The sequence below is a fragment of the Chrysochloris asiatica genome, unplaced genomic scaffold (assembly GCF_000296735.1).
Source record: "Chrysochloris asiatica unplaced genomic scaffold, ChrAsi1.0 scaffold00299, whole genome shotgun sequence".
In the NCBI taxonomy this organism is placed as follows: domain Eukaryota; kingdom Metazoa; phylum Chordata; class Mammalia; order Afrosoricida; family Chrysochloridae; genus Chrysochloris; species Chrysochloris asiatica.
This window is the reverse complement of record NW_006408817.1, coordinates 2,402,597-2,425,998: the sequence shown is the minus strand read 5'-3', so window position 1 is coordinate 2,425,998 and position 23,402 is coordinate 2,402,597. Positions and strand designations below refer to the sequence as shown.

Below are 23,402 nucleotides of genomic sequence, written 5' to 3'. Positions count from 1 at the left end.
ACCAATGCCTTATGCGGGAAGGGGTGGGGGGGAGATAGATTATAGTCTAAATGGATCATAATGCTAATTTGGTTTTATTTAACTCCCACCTGAAAGTGAATCTTGGGAACATGGTGAAAGTGTTGCATTTAAAAGATGTATCTTGACTACTATTGCTGTATTTGCAAACCAAAGAGTTTAGGTCATTGAAATCTCTAAAAACTCAACTCTAGATGGTTTTAAGCAGGAAATTAAGAAAGATCAGAATGTTTTAACTTTTAATGCACCAGGGTAACATGGACCCAGAAGTAGAAAGCCTACTATGTAGCTAGCTATACAATATGTACACCCCATAATTTTCAATGTCACATATTTTCTTGTGCGTTCAGATTTCTTACCAACAAATGGAAAGTTTCAGAGCAGCTCAAAAAAACTATAAATTGAAGGACAAGTGGAAAACAGTGACTATGTGAGTACCTTGTCAAACCACACCTTTCAAAGCCAGATCTATTTATACAGCACATGCATTATATTTGATGAAGTATTGTTTTGACACTTTTGTCTTGAAGGACTATGGCAGCAAATTCAAGACAGATCATCTAACAAAGATTACACAGGTCATCTTATCCACAGGCAGCAAACTGCTTGTACTACTAGAAGAACATCAACAGTTCTTTTCATGTTCAACAGAAACTGTGATAGACAGACTTGATAACTTGATATATTTTTATATACTGGAAAACTTTAGAAACAGCCATTTATTTATTTGGATTATATGATTTGTTCTGCAAAACAGAGTACGTTTTTTCAGTTAACAGCCAGTCTTCACATGAGCAGATTCATACCACTGTAATAGACAGGAGTTCATAAATAAAATTCTTCTGAAGTAGGCAGTAGCTATTGAATTGAGTCAACAGAGTCTCTAGTATCATCTAGTTCTATTCACCAAAGATGAGTCTCTCGGATTTCAGCAATAATTTGACTGGCTCCTTGTAATGCCTGCATTAAAGAAGGTAAAAATTAGGAAATGCTTATTAAGTTGTGATACATTCAGGGATCTGAGTTTTTATAGTACTTGAATGAACAAATTCAAATTCTATATATATATATAAGAAAATTAACTAGTTATGTTTCTGTGTACCATCAAAGTCTGTAGGAAAGAATAGAACTGCCCCAAAGAATTTTCTAAACTAAATAGGTCTTTAATCCTATGGAGACACTACCAACCTTTTGGACAAAAGCCAAGTGCTTATAGCCTTTGTGCCACCAGGCTTCCTTAGCTGTTTTTCTGTACATGTGTTGTTGCTGGTAAGTGCTGTTGAGTCAGTATATATACAGGCAATGTCTGACTGCATATAATGTATTTTTATAAAAAACAATGCACATGTGTCCAGTTTATTGCACCTTAGTTTCCTATGTGCATGCATTATTTGCAAAACAAATACGGTATATCTGTGGGCTGAGACACACAGTTTTGTGAGTCCCACTTAGCTCAGCAAGTCTAGTTCCCCAAGTTTTGAGTGGTATGGTCCTGTAGGGTGCCAGTGGAAAAGTATGTGCCTTGGTAACCCCAGCCCTGGTTCAGGTGGCCTAGGCTATTTTACCCTACACTATCCATTGCTTCTCTGGGAAAGCAGGCTTTCTGTATGTGTGTATGTGTATATACACACATATATACATGCAGGGAAAGCCAGCTTACTACCCAGGACAACCTGCCTGGAGAAGGGATGGATAGCATACGGGAGTCCTGGTGTGGTGCTGTGGGATTAATGCGCTGGACTGCTAAGTCAGTTTGAACCGCAAGGTTGGCGGCTCAAGAAACCCTAGACACTATCTATGACTCATAACAATCCTCTAGGACAAAGTAGATCTGCTCCATAGAGGGTTATGATCTTTATGGAAGCAGACAATCTTTTTGGTTACCACCACTACACCTCCAGGGCTCTGTACATAATAAATCTATATGAGACCATAACATAGCCAAAAATCTATGCATTTTAAACAAAATATTTATATAAATGTGTTTATATCTGTAATCCACGTATGAATTTTTTTTTTTTAAATCACAGTAATACCTTTAGCATATCAGCTGCTTCTTTCCTCCGTTGTGCCATGTCCTCAGATTCAGTCAGAAGATCATCCAATAAGGATGATTTATACAGTTGTCCTACTAATTCACTCTGAAGAGTATCTTTCACATGATTAACCAAAAAGTGCATTACTGCTTTTGGTACACTGCAAAACAAAACAAATCTGTGACATTTTGGCAAGTACTACTCACACTTCTTTTCCTTGGGGTGATGAAAAGGTGATTTTTATGGTATTTGAACTCAGAAAGAGGCAAAATCATTGATTTAATATAAAGAAATTTATCTTAACCTGCTAACAGATTTATTAGAAAATATTCTGTGTTTAACTTCTAGTAAAGTGGATTCCCTAGCGGGCAGGTGAAGCAGACACAGGTAGGAAAGGCTCCTCGGCGGAGGTGCAGAAAAAAAAAACAGAAGGAACTTTCCCAGAGCAGCGCCAGAGTTTTGGATCTTGTATAAGGCACTGGGCTCCAATTTCCCACGCCTACCTGTGGAGAAATCTGACTGTAGAAGCAACATAACGGGGATTTCTGAATCGATCGGGCCCATCAATCCCCTACGGCCCCCCTCGGCCTGGACTGAGATCAGAGGGCGGGGCCACAGCCAAACGGATACAATGACACAGCGCTAAGAAGCTGTGGAGCTGTGTCTAAAAAAAGGTGTGATGGAATTTTAATTTTTCACGCTTCTTTCCTCCTCTCCCCAGACACACCCTCAGTCCCCAGCCCAGACACCTTCAGACGGGTGGGAGCGTACCCCTAAAAGGGTCCAGCATTGTGCCCACAGCTTTCCCATGGCACAGAGAGGAGGAGGTTCCTGAGAAACCCATTGGTCCCACAGGCTGCTACTTCCTGTCTCCAGATCACATCCACCAGGAGACAAGCTTAACAACACAGCACCATACATTCATTTAAGTATTAAAAACCCACCTAACTGCTGAAAATGTCCAAGAAAAAACAATAAAAGATCTCAGCACATGTCTGAAAACAGAAAACAGTAATTGAGACAAATGAGCTAGAGGCAGACATAGACTTCCCAGTAGAACAGCAGGCTTTGGATATGCCTGAGAACGAATTCAAAAGAATGCAGAAGCAATCAAACAAGAAAAATACAGCATTGGAAACAATTCAAAACCTGCAAAAAGAGGTCCAGATGATTTGATAAAATATCAAAGGATTAGAATTGAAGAGATGGAAGTCAGAACCAGCAAGCTGGAAGACAAATCTCTCAATACTGCTAAGATAGGCAAGCAAAAAAGGATTTTAAAAAATCTGAAGAAAGTCTTAAGATTCATGCTGGATAACATGAAGAGGAATAACAAGAATTATTGGCATTCCAGAACAGGAAGAATCAGACAAGTCCACAGAGGAGATAGTTGAGGAACTACTGGAAGAAAATTTCCCTAACATCTTTAAGGAATCAAGAAACTGAACAAATGCCAGGAAGGATAGACTCCAAAAGAAAATTGCCAAGGCATATCATAATCAAGCTCTCCAAAATCAAAGTCAAGTAAAGAGAAGTGTTACCTACAAAGGCAAGCAAATCAGATTAAACTCTGACTTCTCAGCAGAAACCATGCAGGCAATGGAGACACATATATAAAACCCTAAAAAAAACCTGCCAACTAAGAATCGTCTATCCAGCAAAACTGTCAAATACGATGGTGCAAAGCCAATCCAGCACTTCAAAACATCCTTTTGGAATGAAAACCAGCAAGACTACACAACAACCAGAGATGGACAGACATGGCAACACCACTCAGCAGAGAACTCAAATAGCAGAGTTCAGAACAGAACAAAATTGAAACAACAAATCGAATTCAGAGGACCTGTGAGGCCAAAGATCAATATATTAACAATGTCACAGAAGGGAAGATGTAGCGACAGAGATCCAGGTGGTGAGGAGGTCAGGTAGATTGCAGGATACAACAGACTGTCTTAAACCCAGTGAAAACTTTAAATAGGCTATAGGGTAACTCGAAAGAAAATTAGTAATTCTCAATTTACCATGAAAATGAATATCCAAAGCAGGACAAGGAAACATTAAAACTAAGGAGAAACTGATAAGAATTAGTACAGAAAACATGAAGGTATGCAGAACAAAGGAATGAATAGCACCACAAAAAAATTAACAGTGACACCAATTAATAGATGAGGTGTTCTGCTCCCATAAAGATTTACAGCCTTGGAAACCCTGTGCAGGGTCACTAAGACTCGGAACCGACTCGATGGTACTTAACAACGAATCGAAAATTACACTGAGTATCAATGGATTAAACGCAACAGTGAAGAGACAACGTGGCAGAATGGATAAGAAAACAAGATCCCTCAATACGCTGCCTGCAAGAGACACACCGTACACACAAAGACAAAAACAGACTAAAAGTTAAAGTATGGAAAAAAAAAATACCAAGCTAACTGCAATAATAAACACAAATGGCAATACTAATGTCTGATTAAAATAAACTTAAAGGCAAAACCCAGCATAAGAGATAAAGGACACTATCTCATGATTAAAGGGTCAGTTGAGCAAGATGACATAACTATAATTAACATCTACACCACAAATGAAAGAGCACCAAGATATATAAAGCAAACCCTTCTAGAACTGAAGAAAGAAATAGATAAATCTACAATTATAGTGGGAGATTTTAATATGCCACTTTCGAAAAGGGATAGAACAACTAGAAAGAAACTCAACAGTCACAGAGGAACTAAACAGCACAATCAACCAACTTGACCTCATAGATTTGTACAGAGCATTCAACCCAACAGCACAATACACATTCTTTTCCAGTACACAAGGAACGTTCTCCAGAATTGACCATGTGTTAGGTAACAAAGCAAGCCTCCATAAATTTACAAACATCAAAATACTACAAAGCATTTTTTTCAGACCACAATGCCATAAAACTAGAAATCAACAAGACAACCAAGGAAATAAAATCAAATACGTATAAACTGAAAAGCACCTGGATAATAGAAAAAAATTAAACAAAAAAATTAAACATGAATGCACAAAGTTCCTAGAAACAAGAAGGAAACAACATACCAAAATCTTTGAGACACAGCGAAAATGGTGCTTTATTGTGATAAGTGCAAACATCCAAAATTAACACAATACTACAGAGAGTTGTACTCCAACAAATTTGAAAACTTAAAAGAGATGGATACATTTTCAGAAAAACACGACCTACTTAAACTTACACAAAATGAAACAGAAAACCTGAACAGACCCATAACAAGAAGAAATTGATCAGGTCATCAAAAAACTCCCAGCCAAAAGAAGTCCAGCCCCAGATGGCTTAACTAGTGAGTTCTACCAAACATTCAGGTTAGAGCTGTCTCCAATTCTGCTCAAATTATTCCAGAATATAAAAGTGGATGGAAAACTTCCTAATTTTTTTATGAACAAGCATAACCCTCATACCAAATCCAGAGAAGGACATCAGTAGGAAAAGAAAATCATAGACTAATATCCCTCATGAATTCATGAACATAGATGTAAAAATTCTCAACAGAATCTAGCAATACATCAAAAAAAGTAATACATCATGACCAAGTGAGATTTGTATCAGAGATGAAAAGATGGTTCAACATTAGAAAAACAATCAGTGTAATCCACCTTATAAATAAGAAAAAAGAAAAGAACCACATGATTATACTGATTGATACAGAAAAGGCATTCGACAAAATCCAACATCCATTCCTGATAAAAAACATTCAAGAAAGTAAAGTAGGAATTGAAGGGAAACTCAACGTAATTAAGAGTATATATACAAAACCAACAGCCTACATTACTCTCAATGGAGAGAAACTGAAAGCCTTCCCTCTGCGAACAGGAACCAGACAATAATGCTGGCGAGGATGTGGAGAGACTGGGACACTCCTACATTGCTGGTGGGATTGCAAAATGATCCAACCACTCTGGAAAACAGAAGGTTGGAAATAGAGACACCGTATGATCCAACAATTCCTCTACTTGGTATTTATCCACAAGAAATATGAGCCATAACAGGAGTAGATATATGCACACCAGTGTTCATAGCAGCACTGTTTACAAAAGCAAAAAGATGGAGACAGCCTTAAGTTCCCATCAACTGAAGAATGGATAAACAAACTGGTACATACATACAATGGAATATTATGCTACCTTGAAAAACAACAAGGAAGCTGCAAGCCTCCACATAACATTGATGAACCTTGAGGACATTATGCTGAGTGAAATCAGTTAGTCAGAAAAGGAGAAATAGTCTAAGAAAAAGTACCCATGTGGGTTTGTGGGGTGTACCCTTTGGTTGGTTGATGATGCATGCAAGCAATTATAATCATTGCAAGCAATTATAATCATTGCAATGAAACAAAATAAGATGGGATGAATGTAAAGCTAATATTCTCCCATGTAAACTATCCCATAATTCACAATAAAAACTTTAAAAAAGTGGATTCCCTATCTGACTGCATGCAAGAATAGCATCACAGGCAATATGGGAAAGAAATACTATGACAGTGAACACAGGAGAAGGCCAAATTAGAATGAAGAAATAAAAATATACTTCCTAACCTAAGTAAAAAGGACTGTGGTAGCGTAGTGGTTATGAATTGGGCTGCGAACCACAAGGTCAGCAGTTTGAAACTACGAGCTGTTTCACGGGAGAAAGATGAGGCTTTCTGCTCCAGTAAAGATTTACAGCCTCGGAAAGCCTGTATAGGGTTCACTGAGTCGGAATCGACTCCACAGCACATAACAACCTGAGTAAAAAGACTTTTTTTTTTTTTTTTTTTTGATACTTTGAAGAACTAAAATAAATAAAAGACAAGGTAATATCATTAGCTAAAATAATAAATCCACTAACCTAAAATTTGTAAAAATAATCTTTTTCATAAATGACTTAAGATCTAGCAGTTAGAAAGGACAAAAGAATATCTCCATTTGTTACTAACTTTTTCTATCAGCCATGTCCTCGTCACTGCAATATCCCCTAAAGACAAATAAATGATCCATTTGACTTAGAATAAAAATTAACCTGAACTTTAAAAAATGAATTTATCTTCAAAACAAATCATGGAATTATTCATAGTATATTGCTATTGTTGGGTGATATACATTAATCTGTGATGCACATGTAAGTACTACTAACCTGTCTTGAATATTCTTTCTGACAATAAGAAAATAGGATTTGATAAGCCGTTCAATCACTTCACAGTCTCGCTGTTCACGGGCAGATAATTTTCGTGCAACAGGAACTGGCTAAAAGAGGCAAGGGAAAAAAAAATTTTTTATGGCATCTTAAAACTGGTGACATGTAAAAGAATTCAAAGTTAAGTAAAAAACAGATGTGGTTTCTTGTTTGAAATGTTTTCCCACTAACTTGGTCATCTTATTAGTCCCAAACCAAATCTTCATGGCGTACCACATCCAGCAGATTCACAGCATGGCCTTTTTGTGGACTGGCTGGCAAAATTGGAATTGGTTTTGATTTCTCTTCAGCTAATAATTCTTCAGCTTTTGAAGTTTTCAACATTCCTCTCCAGTTGCCTGTTGTTGGTTCTTGTACAGCATCTCCTACCCCACCACTTCCAGATGCAACCTGAGAATCAGACAGACAAAAACCTAAACCAATCACATATAGCTGACATTAAGGCTCAACAAAAGTTTATTTTGCTGTTGACAAGAAGAACATATATCCAGTACCCATCTGGAGTTTACTCTATTTATACAGATAATGGGATCAAAAAGACATGGTAATTAAAAAAGATGACTGGAACCCTGAGCTATCTAAATAAAGCGGTTCTATAGTAGATTGTAAGGCTTCAGCCAAGTAGGTCTCATTACCCGCCTCCCCCCCCTTTTTTTTTCTTAATTGTCATTTGCAAACTTTCCAAAAATGTTAATGTTTTCCTACTTCTCAATTACCAGGGAAGGATTCAGTTCCCATCAAAACACAATTCATTATAAATCACAAGGAAAAACAGAATTGCCATTCAATTTAATTTCTTCAAAGTAATCTGCTAAGCTATGTGTGCTTTTATATTTCCTAATGATCAATCAAACAAAAATATCATACAGTAAAAGTAGAAACTCTTTAACAAAGAACACTACACTCACTATTCTTAAGCTGCCAAAAATTAGACTGTGACATAAGCACAAGTTCCCTCAATGTCAGTTTTTGTTATTCTCAATCAAAATGCTGGCCAAAATTTATCTCTCAATCTTAGCTAAGGTGAGCTACATCTAAATATAAGCAGTATTATACATTCTATTTTATATTATACATTACTTTTAAAATCAGTGATATTTTAAACACTTGTTAACTACACATGAAAGACTTATCAGATGAAATCTTATGAAGAATGAACACATTCAGTATGATGCCATGAGTGAAACAAAACTTAGGCAACAACTTAGCTCTGAGGACAGTGGGCTAAGAGACAGTATGACATATTAGGCTTTGAAGTTCAGAACCTTAAATCTGGGTAAAAAGTAAAATTGGTGGCATAAATGCTAGAAATAAGAATTGTTAAGTGCCATCAAGTTAGGTTCGGACTCGAGAAACCCTGTATAGGGTTCCCAAAGTTGTAAATCATTATGGAAACAGAAAGCCTCATCTCTCCCGCAGACCAGCTAGTGGGCTCCAAGCACCAACCTTGTGGTTAGCAGCCCAGTTCTTACCCTGCAGAGCAGCACTGTGCTCCCACAGAAACAAGAACATGTTTGAAAAGTTTTCGTATTATTTTTCCCTTAAAAGATCATCAAGAATTGATCATTATAGTCTCATACTCTCACAGTCCCCATTTTTAAATTTGCTTAAGCTATTAAAGCACATGTTAAGTGACAAATGCAAACTAATTAGAAGCATAACAAAGCAGCATTAAAGATTAGATGCTAGTACTGGACAGATACCAGAACCTTTGAAAAGGAAAAGCACAATAGTACAGTTTCCATCTTTGAATTCTTCGTTACCTACCAAAATGTGAAATTCAAGACTGTTTTTTGAAAGTATTATAGCAAACGGGGAAAACTGTTATTGTTATTAGTAAACACTGTAAAAATGAGAATTAATGCCATCTTTGAAACATTAGATTAGACGTTAGATTAAAGGGACATTAGAATGTTAAGACAGACAAGAGATAGATGTCACTGTACAAACAGGTTCTTCAATGGTTTTGAAGACAGTGTTTCAGTGAGAACTAAAGGTATCAACATTTCCATTCTGAAGCAAAAGACTCACATTTTTAGTTTCTCTTCTGCTCTCCTGAATTAACTGTTAAAAGATATGTTAAAACATGCAATTTAACAAGCAAAATTTATATATAACTGGCTTGATAATCAAAAAGTGTAGGATAATTTCCTCTTTAAATTATTTTTCTGGGTGCATCTTCCATATTGCAAGCAAAAGCATGTCAATAAATTTATGAAGTATACATTGTTACGTAATTTTTGATTCTCCATTACACTGAACTTTTTCAAGAATTTGTATTAGATTTAAATTATCTGACCTTAGCACAGTGCCCCATATTAACACCCTGCTATTCTATGTATTTTCTTCCAGATGATGATGTTGCACCAAACAACTAGTCATGCAGGCTTAGATTAAGAATCAGAACAGACCTTGCCATCAGCCTCAGCAGAAGCAGCAGGGGAGGGCTCCTGGGAGGCAGGTGCCAAAGCACTTGGAACTTTAGAAGACTAAAGGCAAAAAATGCAGGGAAAAAAAAATCAAGGATGCAAAATGCATTCAAATACATTTTATCAATGTGAATTTTTTTCCCCTCTATAACAAAATAGTAAAAATAACATGAAAAACAATCATCATGGCAGGTAAAGTTAATTATTGTGCCTAATTTCCTATACTTTTGTCGCTTTTATCAGAGGCTTTCTTCAAGTTGAGTACCTAAGAAAAAAATCAGATTCCTAAACTTCATTTTTAGGAATTTGGTAGATCTTTTCTGGTAAAGAATTTGGCGTAACAGATTTTAATATATAGGTATTGCAGGTAACTTCTATTATGTGTATATTGTTTTCTCTCCTTTCCAAAGTCTCTCTGATTATTAGTAATGTAGAGTGAATTTCTTTTACAAAGTTGCTTAAGTCATATCTTTATAAACATTCCAGTGCATTCAAAAACACTATAATTACTCAAATATGATTTTAAACTTGCATACCTTTCTTTACTCAAACAAATACTTACAGTGGAGGATTAAAGGAAGAAGAAAGACTACATTATTACTCGATCTATGGTAGTATTCTGTTGTTGCTGTTAAGTACTGTGGAGTCGGTTCCGACTCATAGTGACCCTGCACAGTGTTTCCGATGCTGTAAATCATTACAGGAGCAGAACGCCTCATCTTTCTCCCGCAGAACTGCTGGTAGTTTCAAACTGCTGACCTTGAGGTTGGCAGTCTGACTCATAACCACTACGCTACCATGAAGCTTACTAATCCATTTGGGTACTGTTATTATGGTCAACAAGCATTGTTTTTACCTTATCTCGTGATACACCTGAAGGCAATTCTCTTGCTAGTCTGTTTCTCCTTTGTTCCTGTAACCAAACAAAAGTGATAATCAGAATCTTGAGATATAAGTCTACTAGAAAATATTTAGGTGAAATGAAAACTAGAGAATAACTTAAAGATACTTTCTTTCATTGTTAGAACTCATGCCATAATTATTACATGTTAAAACAAGAAAGAAATCATTTAACCCAGTGTGTCTCCATCTTTGCTTCTGAGTGTTTTTTTTTTTTGTATCCCAACACAGCTGAGAGATACAAGTGCCAGCCACAGTGGTTCCCTATTATCAGTGAGTCTCAAATCCTCTCCTTGTCCCCCACAAAATGGGGCACGTAGGCCTTCAAAATACCATGTAAATTTTGAAATGCACAAATCACAAGAAATAGGTAAATCCTTTAGAAATCACTTTAATCTGCACATCTTTAAATTCAAACAATCTCACAAAATTATCTTTAAAGGGTATCTGTGGTTAAAGTTACCTTGTTTTCTATATCTAAAACTATCTCCAGAAAACAAATACACTGTTGGAAAAAATTAGTCCCTTTTATAAGTTAATTTAATAAACTAATCAACTGCCCACTTGTTATTTGCTAATGTCAAAGTAAATGTAGTACAAAGCCAAAGAAACTGTTAAATTCACAACTGGTATATAATGAGCACCTGCTATATGCTGAGCACTGTGGCAGATTATTAAGACATAGAAAGATACACAGGTGTTCATAATGGCTCTCACAGGCCCCATCACTTATAACAGAAAAGCACTGAGGTTAAAGTAAGAATTGTTCCTAAGAATAAAGCACTTGAGTAACACTAAAACTTCCAAAAAAGGTGGTATGGGGTAGAATCAGTTCTGACTCATAGAGACCCTGCATAGGGTATAGGGTTTCCAAGGCTCTAAATCTTTACAGGAGAAGAAAGCTTCACCATTCTGCCACAGAAGTTTACAACTGCTGACTTTGAGATTAACCACCCAACATGTGACAAAAATGCACAACAGAATGAAACACTACCCTGTCCTGCACCATCTTCACAATTGTTATGTCTGAATCCACTGTTGCTGACACTGTATCAATTCCTCTAGATGGGCATCTTCTTCTTTCACTGACACTCCATGTAACCAAACATAATGTCCTTCTCCAGGGACTGGCTGGTCTCTCCTGGTAACATGTACAAAGTACTGGAGAGGAGGACTGTCTTTCTAAGGAGCATTCTGGCTGCACTTCTTAGGAAGACAGGTGTTTTTTTTCAGCAGTTTGTAGTACTTTTAATATTCTTCTCCAACACCAAATACAAATACACTGATACTCTTCTACAGTCTTCCTTATTCACTGGATCAACTTTCATATGCATATGAGGTGACTGAAAATACAATGGCTTGGGTCAGGCACATCCTATTCCTCAAACTGACATCTTTGCTCTTGGAACACTTTAAAAAGGTCTTTTACAAACGATATGACTAATGCAGTATGTCATTTGATTTCTTGACTGCTGCTTCCATAAGCGTGATTATGGGTGCAAGCAAATGAAGTCTTTGTCAGCTTCAGTCTTATCTCCCTTTATCAAGATGTTATTTATTGGTCCACTTGTAAAGATTATTATTTTCTTTACACTGAAGTGCAGTCTTCATCAATATATTAAGTGCTCTTTGCTTTCAGCAAGTGAGGTTGATGAGTCTTCCTCCAATTCTGAAACCCCATTCTAACTCATGTTATCCATTTTCTTGGATGATTTATTCAGTCTACAGATTGAATAAGTATGGTGAAAGGATACAACCTTGACTTTAACCTACTTGGCATTCCTTGGTTGTTTTAAGAACTGCCTCTAGGTCTATGTACATGTTCTTCATAAGCAAAATTAAGTATTCTGGAAGACCTATTCTTCAGGTTATCCACTGTTTGCTATGATCCACACAGTCAAAAGTCTTTGCATGTCAATAAAGCATAAGTAAACTTCTTTCTGGTACTCTGCTTTCACCCAAGATCCATCTGACATCAGCAATGATGTTCCACGTCCTCTCTGAATCTGGTGTGAATTTCTGGCAGTTCTTGGTCAATGTACAGCTGCAACTGTTTCTTAATTACCTTCAGTAAAATTTAACTTGAATATGATATTGATGATATTGTTCAATGATTCCTGCATTACATAGGGCCATCTTTTTTTTTTTTTTTTTAAGAATGGGCACAAATACGAATTTCTTCCACAAGATTGGCCAGGTAGCTCTCTTTCAAATTTTTTTGCATAGATGAGTGAAGCACCTCCTGCATCAGATTGTTGAAACATTCCATTTCTGGAGCTTTGTTTTTTGCCAGTGCCTTCAGTGTAGTCCATATGCTATCTCTTGAAATGGCTGAACACCGATCAATTCTTTTTGGTACAGTAACTGTATTCCTTCCATCTTCTTTTGATGCTTTTTATATCATTCATTATTTTGCCCATGTTGTTGTGGTGGTTAAGTGCCATCAAGTCAGTTCTGACTCACTGCAAACCCTGTATAGTGTGTCCAAGGAACGGCTGGTGGATGTGAACCACCAACATTGCAGTTCAAACTAAGCTTGCGGTCCAGTGCTTATCCTACAGTGTCACATCAGGACTCCATTGAATCATTCAATATTTGTAAGTCGAGGCTTGATTTTTTTTTTTCTTCATTTTCTTTCAACTTCAAGAAATGCTTAACATATTCTTCCCTTTTGGTTTTCTAACTCCAGGTTTTTGCACACTTCATTGTAATATTTTTTTGGCTTATTGTGATGCCCTTTGAAATTTTCTGTTCAGGTCTTTTTTCTTTCTTATTTCTCCTAGTTGCTTTAGTTTCTCTATGCTCAAGAGCAAATTTCAGTCTCTTCTAACATCCATTTTTGTCCTTTCTTTCCTGTCTTTTTAGTGACCTTTTGCTTTCTTCCTGTATGATGTTTTTGATGTCATCCCAAAACTGTTCTGGTCTTCAGTCACTGGTGTTTAATGCAGCAAATCTGTTGTTGAAAATGGTCTCTAAATTCAGGTGGGATATACTCAAGGTCATATATTGGTTCTCATGGATTTGTTTAAATTTTCTTCAGCTTCAACCTAAACTTACATATGAGTAATTGGTCTGTTCCACATTCTACCCCTAGCCTTGCTTTGGCTGATGATATGGAGCTTTTCCACCATCTTTACCCACAGATGTAATCAATTTGATTCCGTGTATTCCATCTGATAAGATCCATCTGTTTATGTTCTTTAAAAAAAGCGTTTACAAGGAAGAAGTTGTTGGTCTGGAAAAACAATTATCATGTGATCTGCAATGTCATTTCTATAACCAACTACTGATCCTTTCTCTTTTTCAACAACCTCTTCATTCTAATCACTAGTAATTACCAATGCATCTTGATTGCAAGTTTGATCACTTCCAGACTGAAGATGTTGGTAGAATTCTATAATTTCATCATCACTAGTGGTTTGTGTGTAAATTTGAATAATAAGTGGTCTTGACTCATCTTACTTGTGGGTTATTCTATCACTAACAGCGTTGTACTTCAAAATAGATCTTGAAATGTTCTTTTCAATGATTAATGTGACACCATTCTTCTTCAATTTGACATACCCAGCATAGTAAATCATGATGGTCTGATTCAACATGGCCAATACCAATCCATTTCAGTGTCCTACTGCCTAGGACATTGATCTTTATGTGTTCATTTTTAACAACATCCAGTTTCCCTAGATTTATACATTGTCATGCCACACTCTAATTATTAAGGGCATAATGTTATTAAACCAGAGACCTACTCATATGTAGAAAAAGTGATCTGTAATCCTATTATCATATATGACCTTGCCAGTATAACAAAAACTGTTCCTAACACAAGTTTTTTTGAAGAGATTAAGTTCAATTTAATAAGAACTGTATCTTTATACTAAGGAGATACTTGTCTACATGCTATTTTTTTCTTTTTAAAAAAATAACTGTTACCTATCTACCACTTTGTTTTAAAGTGCCTTAATCCTGGGATTTTTTTCCTGACAATGAGTTATCTCAGTTGGATAGTTAAAATATCCTAACACCCTGTACCTGTTACTTCCCATAACTGTGCCCCCCAAAATAAACACTAAAACACTACCTTTATCTATGAGCCTCGGGTTCCTCACCTGTATAAAAAAGGGGTTGGAATTGATAACCCATGCTTTCATCGAGTTCTCAAATTTCATGTTTACACTTTTCTCTCCACTCACATGCACATGAAGAAATAATGATATAGAAAGGCATTCTGAGATCTTACTGAATTGTGGAACAGCAGAAAAACTTACTGTTCTTGAATAAAAGTGGCAGAGAAAAAGCATCTAGGTAAGTTGCTTCACCCACCAGTCTCAATTCCATGACATCTTATACAATTTGTTATAATAGCATCAAATAAAAAGAAAAGGACCATAGAATACAGCACCCCAATAATGCTGAAAAAGAGTATTCTGCTTTTCCAAATTTCTGAAGAGTTGGACAGCTCTTGGAATGGTTCTTTCACAGCTTTCAAAGCCAAATGAAAACAATTTAAAACATTCAGTTTGTTTCACACCAACCTGAAAAAACGGCAACAGCTACAGAAAAAGTCATACAATCAGTCCTTCAACATTAAATCAGAAGTTTCCATTTCATAAGCAGAAAATAAGAACAATGCCTCTAGGGGGAAGAGGTTTGAGAATTAAATGTAAGGACATGACACTGTAGTCCTCAGCATATACTTCCTGTCATGCAGTGGGCACTACTACAGTGCACATATAGTTTAAAGTTACATTTATCCCACGCTAAATAAGTTGAATACAATATTACAACAGATTTTCTATCTCTGAAAAAGATGAATTGTAAGTACCTCTATATTATTATTCATTAGCCCACAAGCATCAGCAAAGTCTGGATGTTTTGTGTTGATATAAGCCAATTCAATTGCCACCAAGTTATGAACCTAGAAAAAATATAAAGTTAGGCTATATAAATAAAAAACATGTCAATCAAATTTTACTTTGAGAAACTTAATATTTAAAATTTTATTAAACAGACAATGCTAAAAGACCATGCTAAAAGACCACAAGGATATTCATGAGTTAATACTCAACAATTATACTACTCCAATGATAAACTTATGCACTTAGCTCTTCAATTATCTTACATTTCATTAACTAAGACTGCATTACTAGATAATACATAAAAAATGACATCATGGAAACAAAGTATTTCACTGTTAGTGAAAAAAAATTATCTAATGCGTATCTATCTAAGTTCCAAGGCTATATGCAAAGTTTTTTTTTACAGTAAAAAAGCTATTCATGATAAGTATAAATTAAACATGTTACCTTTCTATTGTAAAGGACACAGTAAAGCCCTGACATAGCTTTAATTATGAAGCATTGTTAGGATAAGCACTGGAATGCTAACTGCAAGATCAGCAGTTCAAACCCATAAGCCACTCCTCAGAAGCCCTATATAGGATTGCTATGAGGTGGAACCTACACACAACCTAACTTAAAATTTAAATAGTATTATTTAGTTCAAACTCATAATGAGACAATAGTGAAAAAGAAAAGTTGAAATTATCTTTTCCAGCCCGCTATAGACATTGCTCAGGATTTATATAAGAAATGAAATGGCTTCTTTAATGTGGCCTTTGCACAATCCTGATGAATCTCAGGTACCGTGTTGTTGCTGTTAAGTATTGTCGAGTTGGTTCCGACCCACAGCAACCCTGTACAGGATTTCTGAGGAGCAGGTGGTGAGCTTGAATTGCTGACCTTGCGGTTTTAAACGACTTTGCAGTCCAGCGCATTAACTCACAGCGCTACATTAGAACTCCCTCAGGTACCATAATAGCAGTAAAAAGTCAAGAACCAGCTAAAAAAGATTTATTCAAGTTCCATCTCAATCTGAGGGTTATACTTATTCCAATGACCAATCAATTCACATTCTATGCTTCCAAAGGATAATTTTGTACTCTTAGTAAACTTTCATAGGGATCACTATCTGCAGACAGTGACACAAATGCAAGTTTATAACCAGGGGAAAAAACAAACCAGCAAACAATTAGAGGTATAAGGGCAATTTCAAATGCCTGTTTTTGATTTTTGCCAGTTTCATCGTATTTATTTTTGAATACAGCAACTCACAGAACAGTCGCAAACAACCATGATATTACATAGTGTTAAGTCATCAAATAAGTCAAGAGTTGCTGTTAAGTGCTGTTGAGTCGGTTCCAACTCATAGCAATCCTGTGTAGGGTTTCTGAGGAGTGGCTGGTATGTTTGAACTGTCCACCTGTGGTTCAAACCAACCTTGAGGTCTAGTGCTTATCCTATGGCACCACAAACAGTAGAAATGGCCAAATTACGCTTTAGAGTTAAAAAAGGAACTTAATACAGCAATTCCATTTACTAAGGCTGAAACAGAAGTAATTTTCCATTAGATCTGAGGTGCTACATAGCAGGATTGTGATTTATAATCCCTCAACAAATAAGTCAGTTTTCATGAAAGTTGTAGCTACAAGCTAAGAATGGTTAAAATATGAAAAATCATTAAGAAATATTGAAAATTTTCCTTTGAAATACAATTGACATGTACTTTTTTTCCCATTGGTGCACATATCAAACTAAAATTTTTATTTTTACTAATGATGACAATGACGATTTGAGACGTAATAGCTCACCATCTCATTTGTAACAGGCAACCTTTTACGAAGAAGACAAGTCACTACTTCAACTATGGCATCATGAAGTTTAGGAAACCGCAACAATTCCTGTATATAATGGAGAAAAGGAAAAAGTAACAGTTTATTTCATTTAAAGGAAAATGAAATAATCACTGAAATACTGAATTAAATTAGGAAATTATACTTAGTGATAGTATTCCAAATCCCTTTTAGAAAGTAACTGTAGATTTTCACTGTTGGCCCATCATACATTTCCTACTACCCCCTGACCACCACTCTTCCTTTACTAGTTAAACAGAAACCTGTTACATTTCTCTCATTACCTGTGTACTGTAATTACTACAGTGCTGAATGATCCTTTGCATTTCCTCATGAACCAGTTCCACACAACGGAGGCTAGGCTCTTCCAGACGTTTGATTTGGCGTTTGACCAGTAATTCAAATGAAACCTCAGGCACAAATAAAGCAGGACGTGGACCCTGGGGGGAAAAAAAAATTCAGGCTTTCACTATAGCTGTATGTGACTAGTTTTTCCCATAAATTCAAAACTAATCACATTTTAAGGTGTTTTTTCATAAAAGGTGGTTCTTAATTTCAAGTATGAGAGTAAAATTTTGCAATGAATTTTTAAAAGCTACACCAATGATAAATAATATTGATCAGTAAGAAATAATAAAGCTCTAACCACATTTGAAAAAATTCTAAAAGTTAAAAGCATACTCACAGTAGCATTTCTAATGGCAGTCAAAATGTCAATAGTATTAAGGCCACCAAGTGGGTCAACAGATTCTAAGGTCCGCCCAAAAGTTTCATGGAAAATATAGCATATTCTAGCACCCCCACATCTGAAAGGCAATGAAATATATGGAATCTGATATTAGCTAAAAAGGAAAAAATCTACAAGGTAGAAGTCTTTCTGTAAACTTTAAGCTTGTCTCACTTTCCATGAAAGTATCACATAAGCAATTACATTTAGATCATTCCCATTTTCTTATGGTCTCAACTCCATTACGAACCAGTTTTTCTAATTTATTTACAATAGGAAAGGAGCCATTCATGAAATACTTATATACTTGTATTACTTACAATAACTGTTTCATTAGTTAACTAAGAACAACTAAACACCTTTTCTCTGTCCTAGTTTTCTTCACTGAGACTATGAGCTCCTAAGAACAGAAAACAATGTCTGTCTTCTGTTCTATTTGTAATCTACAGCAAGATAAGCAAACTTTTTTGTGAAGGGTAGGTTAAGACCTTTTTTACTTTCACAGACCATAAAGTATAAACACATAAGTGTGTTTACATATTTTGGTCTGTGTTCCAATAAAACTATTTATATACACAGAAATTTTAATTTCATGTAATTTTCACATGTAACATCTTTTGATTTTTTTCCCAACTATTAAAAACTATAAAAGTCATTCTTACCTGAAGGCTCTAGTTTGCTAATTCCTGGTCTAGACCAGCTGAAATCAGAAATTCCAGGCCTAGGTCCTAGACATCTTGGATTTACTATCTTATTTAATGCCCAGAAGTCCTCGTATTGCTTTTTTTAAAATTCCAGCTGAGTTCTATAAATAAGTTTTTCACCAAATCATCTCTTTCACTACCACCATAATTTTCTTGTAGTAGTCCCAACAAGAGTACTAGTCTACTATAGTAAGTTGTCTTCGTGCCTTCAGTCTTTCACCTCTTCCAAATACTTTTCCATAATTATCCTTCTGAAACAGGTTGTTTCTCTGACCAAAAATACTTTGTTTTTTTTAGTAGGAAGCGCTGAGAATTCTGGAAGAAGATATTCAAGACTTTCCATAATCATGTCTAGACATTTTCTTTCCTGCCTTATCGTTTCTCCATATTGCCTTCCCAAATTATACTTAAAGCCCAACTCAAAATACTTTCTTAACTATGGAGCTCTCCCAATATTTAAACCAACTCTCTTCATTTTTCTAGATGCTTTATTAGGTGATTATACATATACAAGGGTGTCAAAAAGTACTGCTACTAGGGTCTCATTTCATAAATGCACAGGTTTATTCCAAACAAAATGTAGTTAAACATGTCTCTGTGATCAATGGATGGCTGCAGACATGTTCTCTCAGTAATGCACTTGTCTTAGTTTCCTTTGGGTGCCTTCAAAGAAAAAACTGGCTTCCAAGGGGATCTGCCAGGCCAGTTAAATCTAAAACAGAGGTCATCTCAGAAAGTTACAGCACCTGTTTTTTACAATTCCAAACGGGTAATCTTGATAGTGTGGCTTTGTAGGTTAATGCACTGGACTGCAAATGTGGTTTGAACTGCAAGGTCGGCAGTTCAAACTCACCAGCTGCTCCTAGGATACCCTATACAGGGTTGCTATCGGTCAGAACCGACTCAACAGCACTTGACAACAACAACAATTCTTATAGATTTTCTCAAATGACACTGAACAATGGCCAGGATCTATTTATTATAAAGAAGTTTTCAAAAAGTCAAAAATTGTATTGGCAAAAAAAGGACCAAGAAAGTTACAATAAAACTTGTTTGCCATCATGACAGTGCACCTGCTTATTCTCTGAGTGTAGCAAAGGCTGTCCTATGAGAATTTTGTTGTGAAACCATATCTCATGCACCCTCCACCGCAAGTGTGACCCTTTAGTTTTTTTTTTTTTGTTCCCAAAATCCCAAGAACATTTAAAAGGAACAAAATTTGAGTGCCTTGAAGATGCCAAAACTGCCATTTTGACATGGTGTAAATCAGGTTAGAGTGATAGAAACACTGCCTTCAGCAGTATATAGACCTAGATGGAGGCTATGTCATGAAGCAATAGCTTCATATTTTAATATTTTTGTTCAGTAAAGATTTCTATAATCTTGAAGCAACAAATTTTTACTTATCCTTGTACGTATTTTTACTATTTATACAACTGGACAGATCTTGTATGGACTTTTCTGATTATTCTTTTTAATGATGTTGTTAAGTGCCATCAAGTTGGTTCCAATCCATAGCAACCCTGTATAGGGTTCCTGAGGAGCTGCTGATAAAAGCTTGAACGACCAACCGTGCAGATCAAACTGACTTTGCAATCTAACCCAAACGCCACAACACAACTCCCAAGAAGCATTTAAAAAAAGATACTTGATTATACTCCTTCTGCCACCTAGTCAAGCTTTGTCCCATCTTACCCACTAAACTCCTTGAAGACCCAGCTTAGTCATATTTATTGAAGTAAGTAGTCATCTTTACTTCCCCCAATATGCCATATACTTAATAACATTATTAATTGGGAACCCTAATGGCATAATGGATTAAACACTGGAATGCTAACCAAAAGATCAATGGTTCAAATGCGCTTCACCCACATAGAAAGGTGAGGCGGTCAGCTCTTGTAAAGATTACATCCTAGTAAACCCTACGGCGTAGTTCTACTGTGTACTATAGGGTTGCTGCTAAACAATCGATCTCTTTATGGAGTTAAGCCATTTAAAAGATCACGTGTATCACAGAGGAATGTATAACTATATACACAAGCACAGCTATATAAGTGTATGTATAACTGGAGAAATATGTATAACTGATATCAACAATGGGAGAGGTGAAGGGAAGGCTACATAAGACCTCCCTATACATTTCTTTGCAACTTCTTATGAATCTATATTTCAAAATAAAAAGTTTTTAAAAAGAACAGAAAATAAAAAGTGAACATTCTTATACTGCTAGCAGTTAGACTTTGAAGATGATTTACCCTTTAATGCAGTAATTTTGCTTCTTGGAATTCGTATACATAACCCCAAATATAAGTGCAAGATAGTCCATCTCCATCACATTATTTATATTTGTGTATAACTGAAAATATAAATTATCCAATGGAGGATCGGTTACACAAATAATTTGATGTAGTGTAGCTTCTAACTCTTGGTGACCCTATATATTACAAAGCAGAACTGTCTTACAGTGTTTTCTTGTCTGTGATCTTTATGAAAAAAGACGGCTATGCCTTTCTTCCATGGTTGTGCTGGGTGGGTTCAAACTGCCAACCCTTGGGTTAGGATAGTAATCAAGCACAAACCATTTGTACCACTCAGAAACATCTCTAAAAAATAAAATGCTACATAAATTTTAAAAATTATAATTGTTGTTTACATGCCATTGAGTCAGTTCCAACTCATAGTGACCCTGTATAGGGTTTCTTAGGAGCAGCTGGTAGGTTTGATCCACTTTCTATGATAGCTTCGGAAACCCTATATACGGGTCTCTATGAGTCAGAACTGACTCAATGGCGCAAAACAACATAGTTTATAAAGCAATTTTATACACATATCCAACAGACATGGTATCATTTCTAAAAAAGATTTCCCTGTTTTATAGATGGTAAATGACAATCAGATAAACTCAGAGTTACAAAGACGTTATAACAAAAGTTTAAATGACTTAGCAATCTGGTAACAAGATCCACAGAAAAATTACTTACAACTCTGAAGTTTCAATATATTTTGCAGTTCCTTCAATAGTGTTACAATATTCTGTGGCAAATTTGGTAATAAGCTGGAGTAAAGTAGCACTTTTATCATCCACAGGTTCACCGTAGCTATTTAGAAGAGATTGATATTGAGCAGCTAGAACATTTATTCTTGTTTTCAACTCTGGTAGGCAATCTCTGATGTGATGCATCAATAACCTAATGAAGATTAGAGACAAAGTGTTTTAAAGTAAAACTGTATGTTCTTAAGGCCCAAACAGGTCAAATTTTAAAAATGCAAATCATAGAGAAAATCTGTCAAATAATTTGTCTTGATAAGGAAATGCAATCTAATACAGGCAAAATAATAAGAAAGCAACTGTTTCAGTCCATGCTGATTTCATTTACCTTTGGCCTATCAAATCTTAGTAACTGCTAGGGAATTAAATATAAAATAAAAACAAAACAATTATTGTCATTATTACTGCAATATCCTCAAAGAAAAATAAGCAATCTAATCTAATTCTACTTATATATTTTTCATTTCACTGACATATTTTACAGTGAGCACCCACCACTGTAAAATCTTATTAAGATCCAAGCCCATCTTAACAAATTATTTGATTTAGAGATTGTGAGTAAGACAAAAGTATGAGAAAATGTTGCCCAGTGAAATAGGCCTCTTGCGGAGCCTTTACAGTGCCTAAGATCTTAGGTAGAATTCTAAGCCCCATCCAGAACCTTCTGAGGTGGGACATTCCCACTAGAAAGGACAAGCAGACCATCCTGGAACAGCTAGAACAACAGAAGATACATCTTCAAAGAAAGATCTGCAGGATAAACCCAAAACAAAAATGGCAGTATGGTTGGCTACTATAAGAACAAGCAAGTTGTTCACCAGGAAACCATCAAGGCAAGCAATCATGTCGCTTCAAGACAAAACCCCCCTTATAACACTGAAACTCAAAGAGAACACATGAGCAGACATGTAAGCTTGTTGGCAACCAGAGTGGTCAACTGATAAGTAGAAGAGTGGAAAGGGCAGCAATTAAGAAATGGGCTGAGTTCACCCATGTTCCACAGACTCCTGTTGACCTGAAGATGAGAGACAGAAGAGGAAAGGCTGGTTGATACCTGAGCCAATGGACAAGGACACAGCCACAGAAGGGTAATGCTGAGAGTTAAGCATCCAGCTGATATGAAGTGAGGGGAGACACACAAGAACACCCAAACTTGCAGATAGTAACCATGTGACCTAGCCTTGATATCTTGATAATCAGAACTTGACTAGAAGAAGATTAAAAACAAAAAGAAACAATAATGGAAACGAGTGTAAACTGCTACAATTTGATGAACTTGATCTATACTGTATGGATGTAGTAGCTCAAAATACCAACTGAGAGGGAAGGAGTCTTAATATCAAGTATCAATCCTATCCCTTCTATACGCAGAGTAGACAGGGACGGGCAACTCAGACATTGGTTACCTAAAATGAGGGGACGATAAAGGAACGAAGATTCGTTCAAGAGTGTGCAGGGAAGATAAGAGTCCCCAACTGAATAGTTTTCATCTTGTCTAGACAGGTCTGGTGAAAAGAGATGGGGATATGATTCTTATGATTCAATAGTAACTGTTATCATGACTAATTGAGACTGTCACAATTGTAATGGTAGAAGTTTTGTAACAAAAAGGGATGAGTAGTCAATCTTACAG

At 36.0% G+C, this 23,402-nt stretch overlaps 1 protein-coding gene across 8 annotated transcripts in view; it reads right to left on the bottom strand.

Annotated features, from left to right (window-relative positions):
• Positions 1 to 546: 546 nt before the first annotated feature.
• Positions 547 to 23,402, bottom strand: part of DNM1L (dynamin 1-like) — a 74,999-nt gene continuing 52,143 nt past the window's right edge. The window contains exons 10-21 of one of the 8 annotated variants that reach the window (XM_006874757.1): positions 21,702 to 21,908; positions 17,975 to 18,095; positions 17,574 to 17,729; positions 17,248 to 17,337; positions 15,424 to 15,516; positions 10,555 to 10,611; positions 9,681 to 9,758; positions 9,301 to 9,333; positions 7,483 to 7,659; positions 7,210 to 7,319; positions 2,055 to 2,214; positions 547 to 978 (exon numbers count right to left, since the gene is read on the bottom strand). In XM_006874757.1, coding sequence (XP_006874819.1) covers positions 922 to 978; positions 2,055 to 2,214; positions 7,210 to 7,319; positions 7,483 to 7,659; positions 9,301 to 9,333; positions 9,681 to 9,758; positions 10,555 to 10,611; positions 15,424 to 15,516; positions 17,248 to 17,337; positions 17,574 to 17,729; positions 17,975 to 18,095; positions 21,702 to 21,908 — 1,339 coding nt within the window. In that variant the 3' untranslated portion in view covers positions 547 to 921. The remainder of the gene's footprint in view (positions 979 to 2,054; positions 2,215 to 7,209; positions 7,320 to 7,482; positions 7,660 to 9,300; positions 9,334 to 9,680; positions 9,759 to 10,554; positions 10,612 to 15,423; positions 15,517 to 17,247; positions 17,338 to 17,573; positions 17,730 to 17,974; positions 18,096 to 21,701; positions 21,909 to 23,402) is intronic. The other 7 variants (XM_006874764.1, XM_006874759.1, XM_006874760.1 and 4 more) reach the window with 7 other exon arrangements.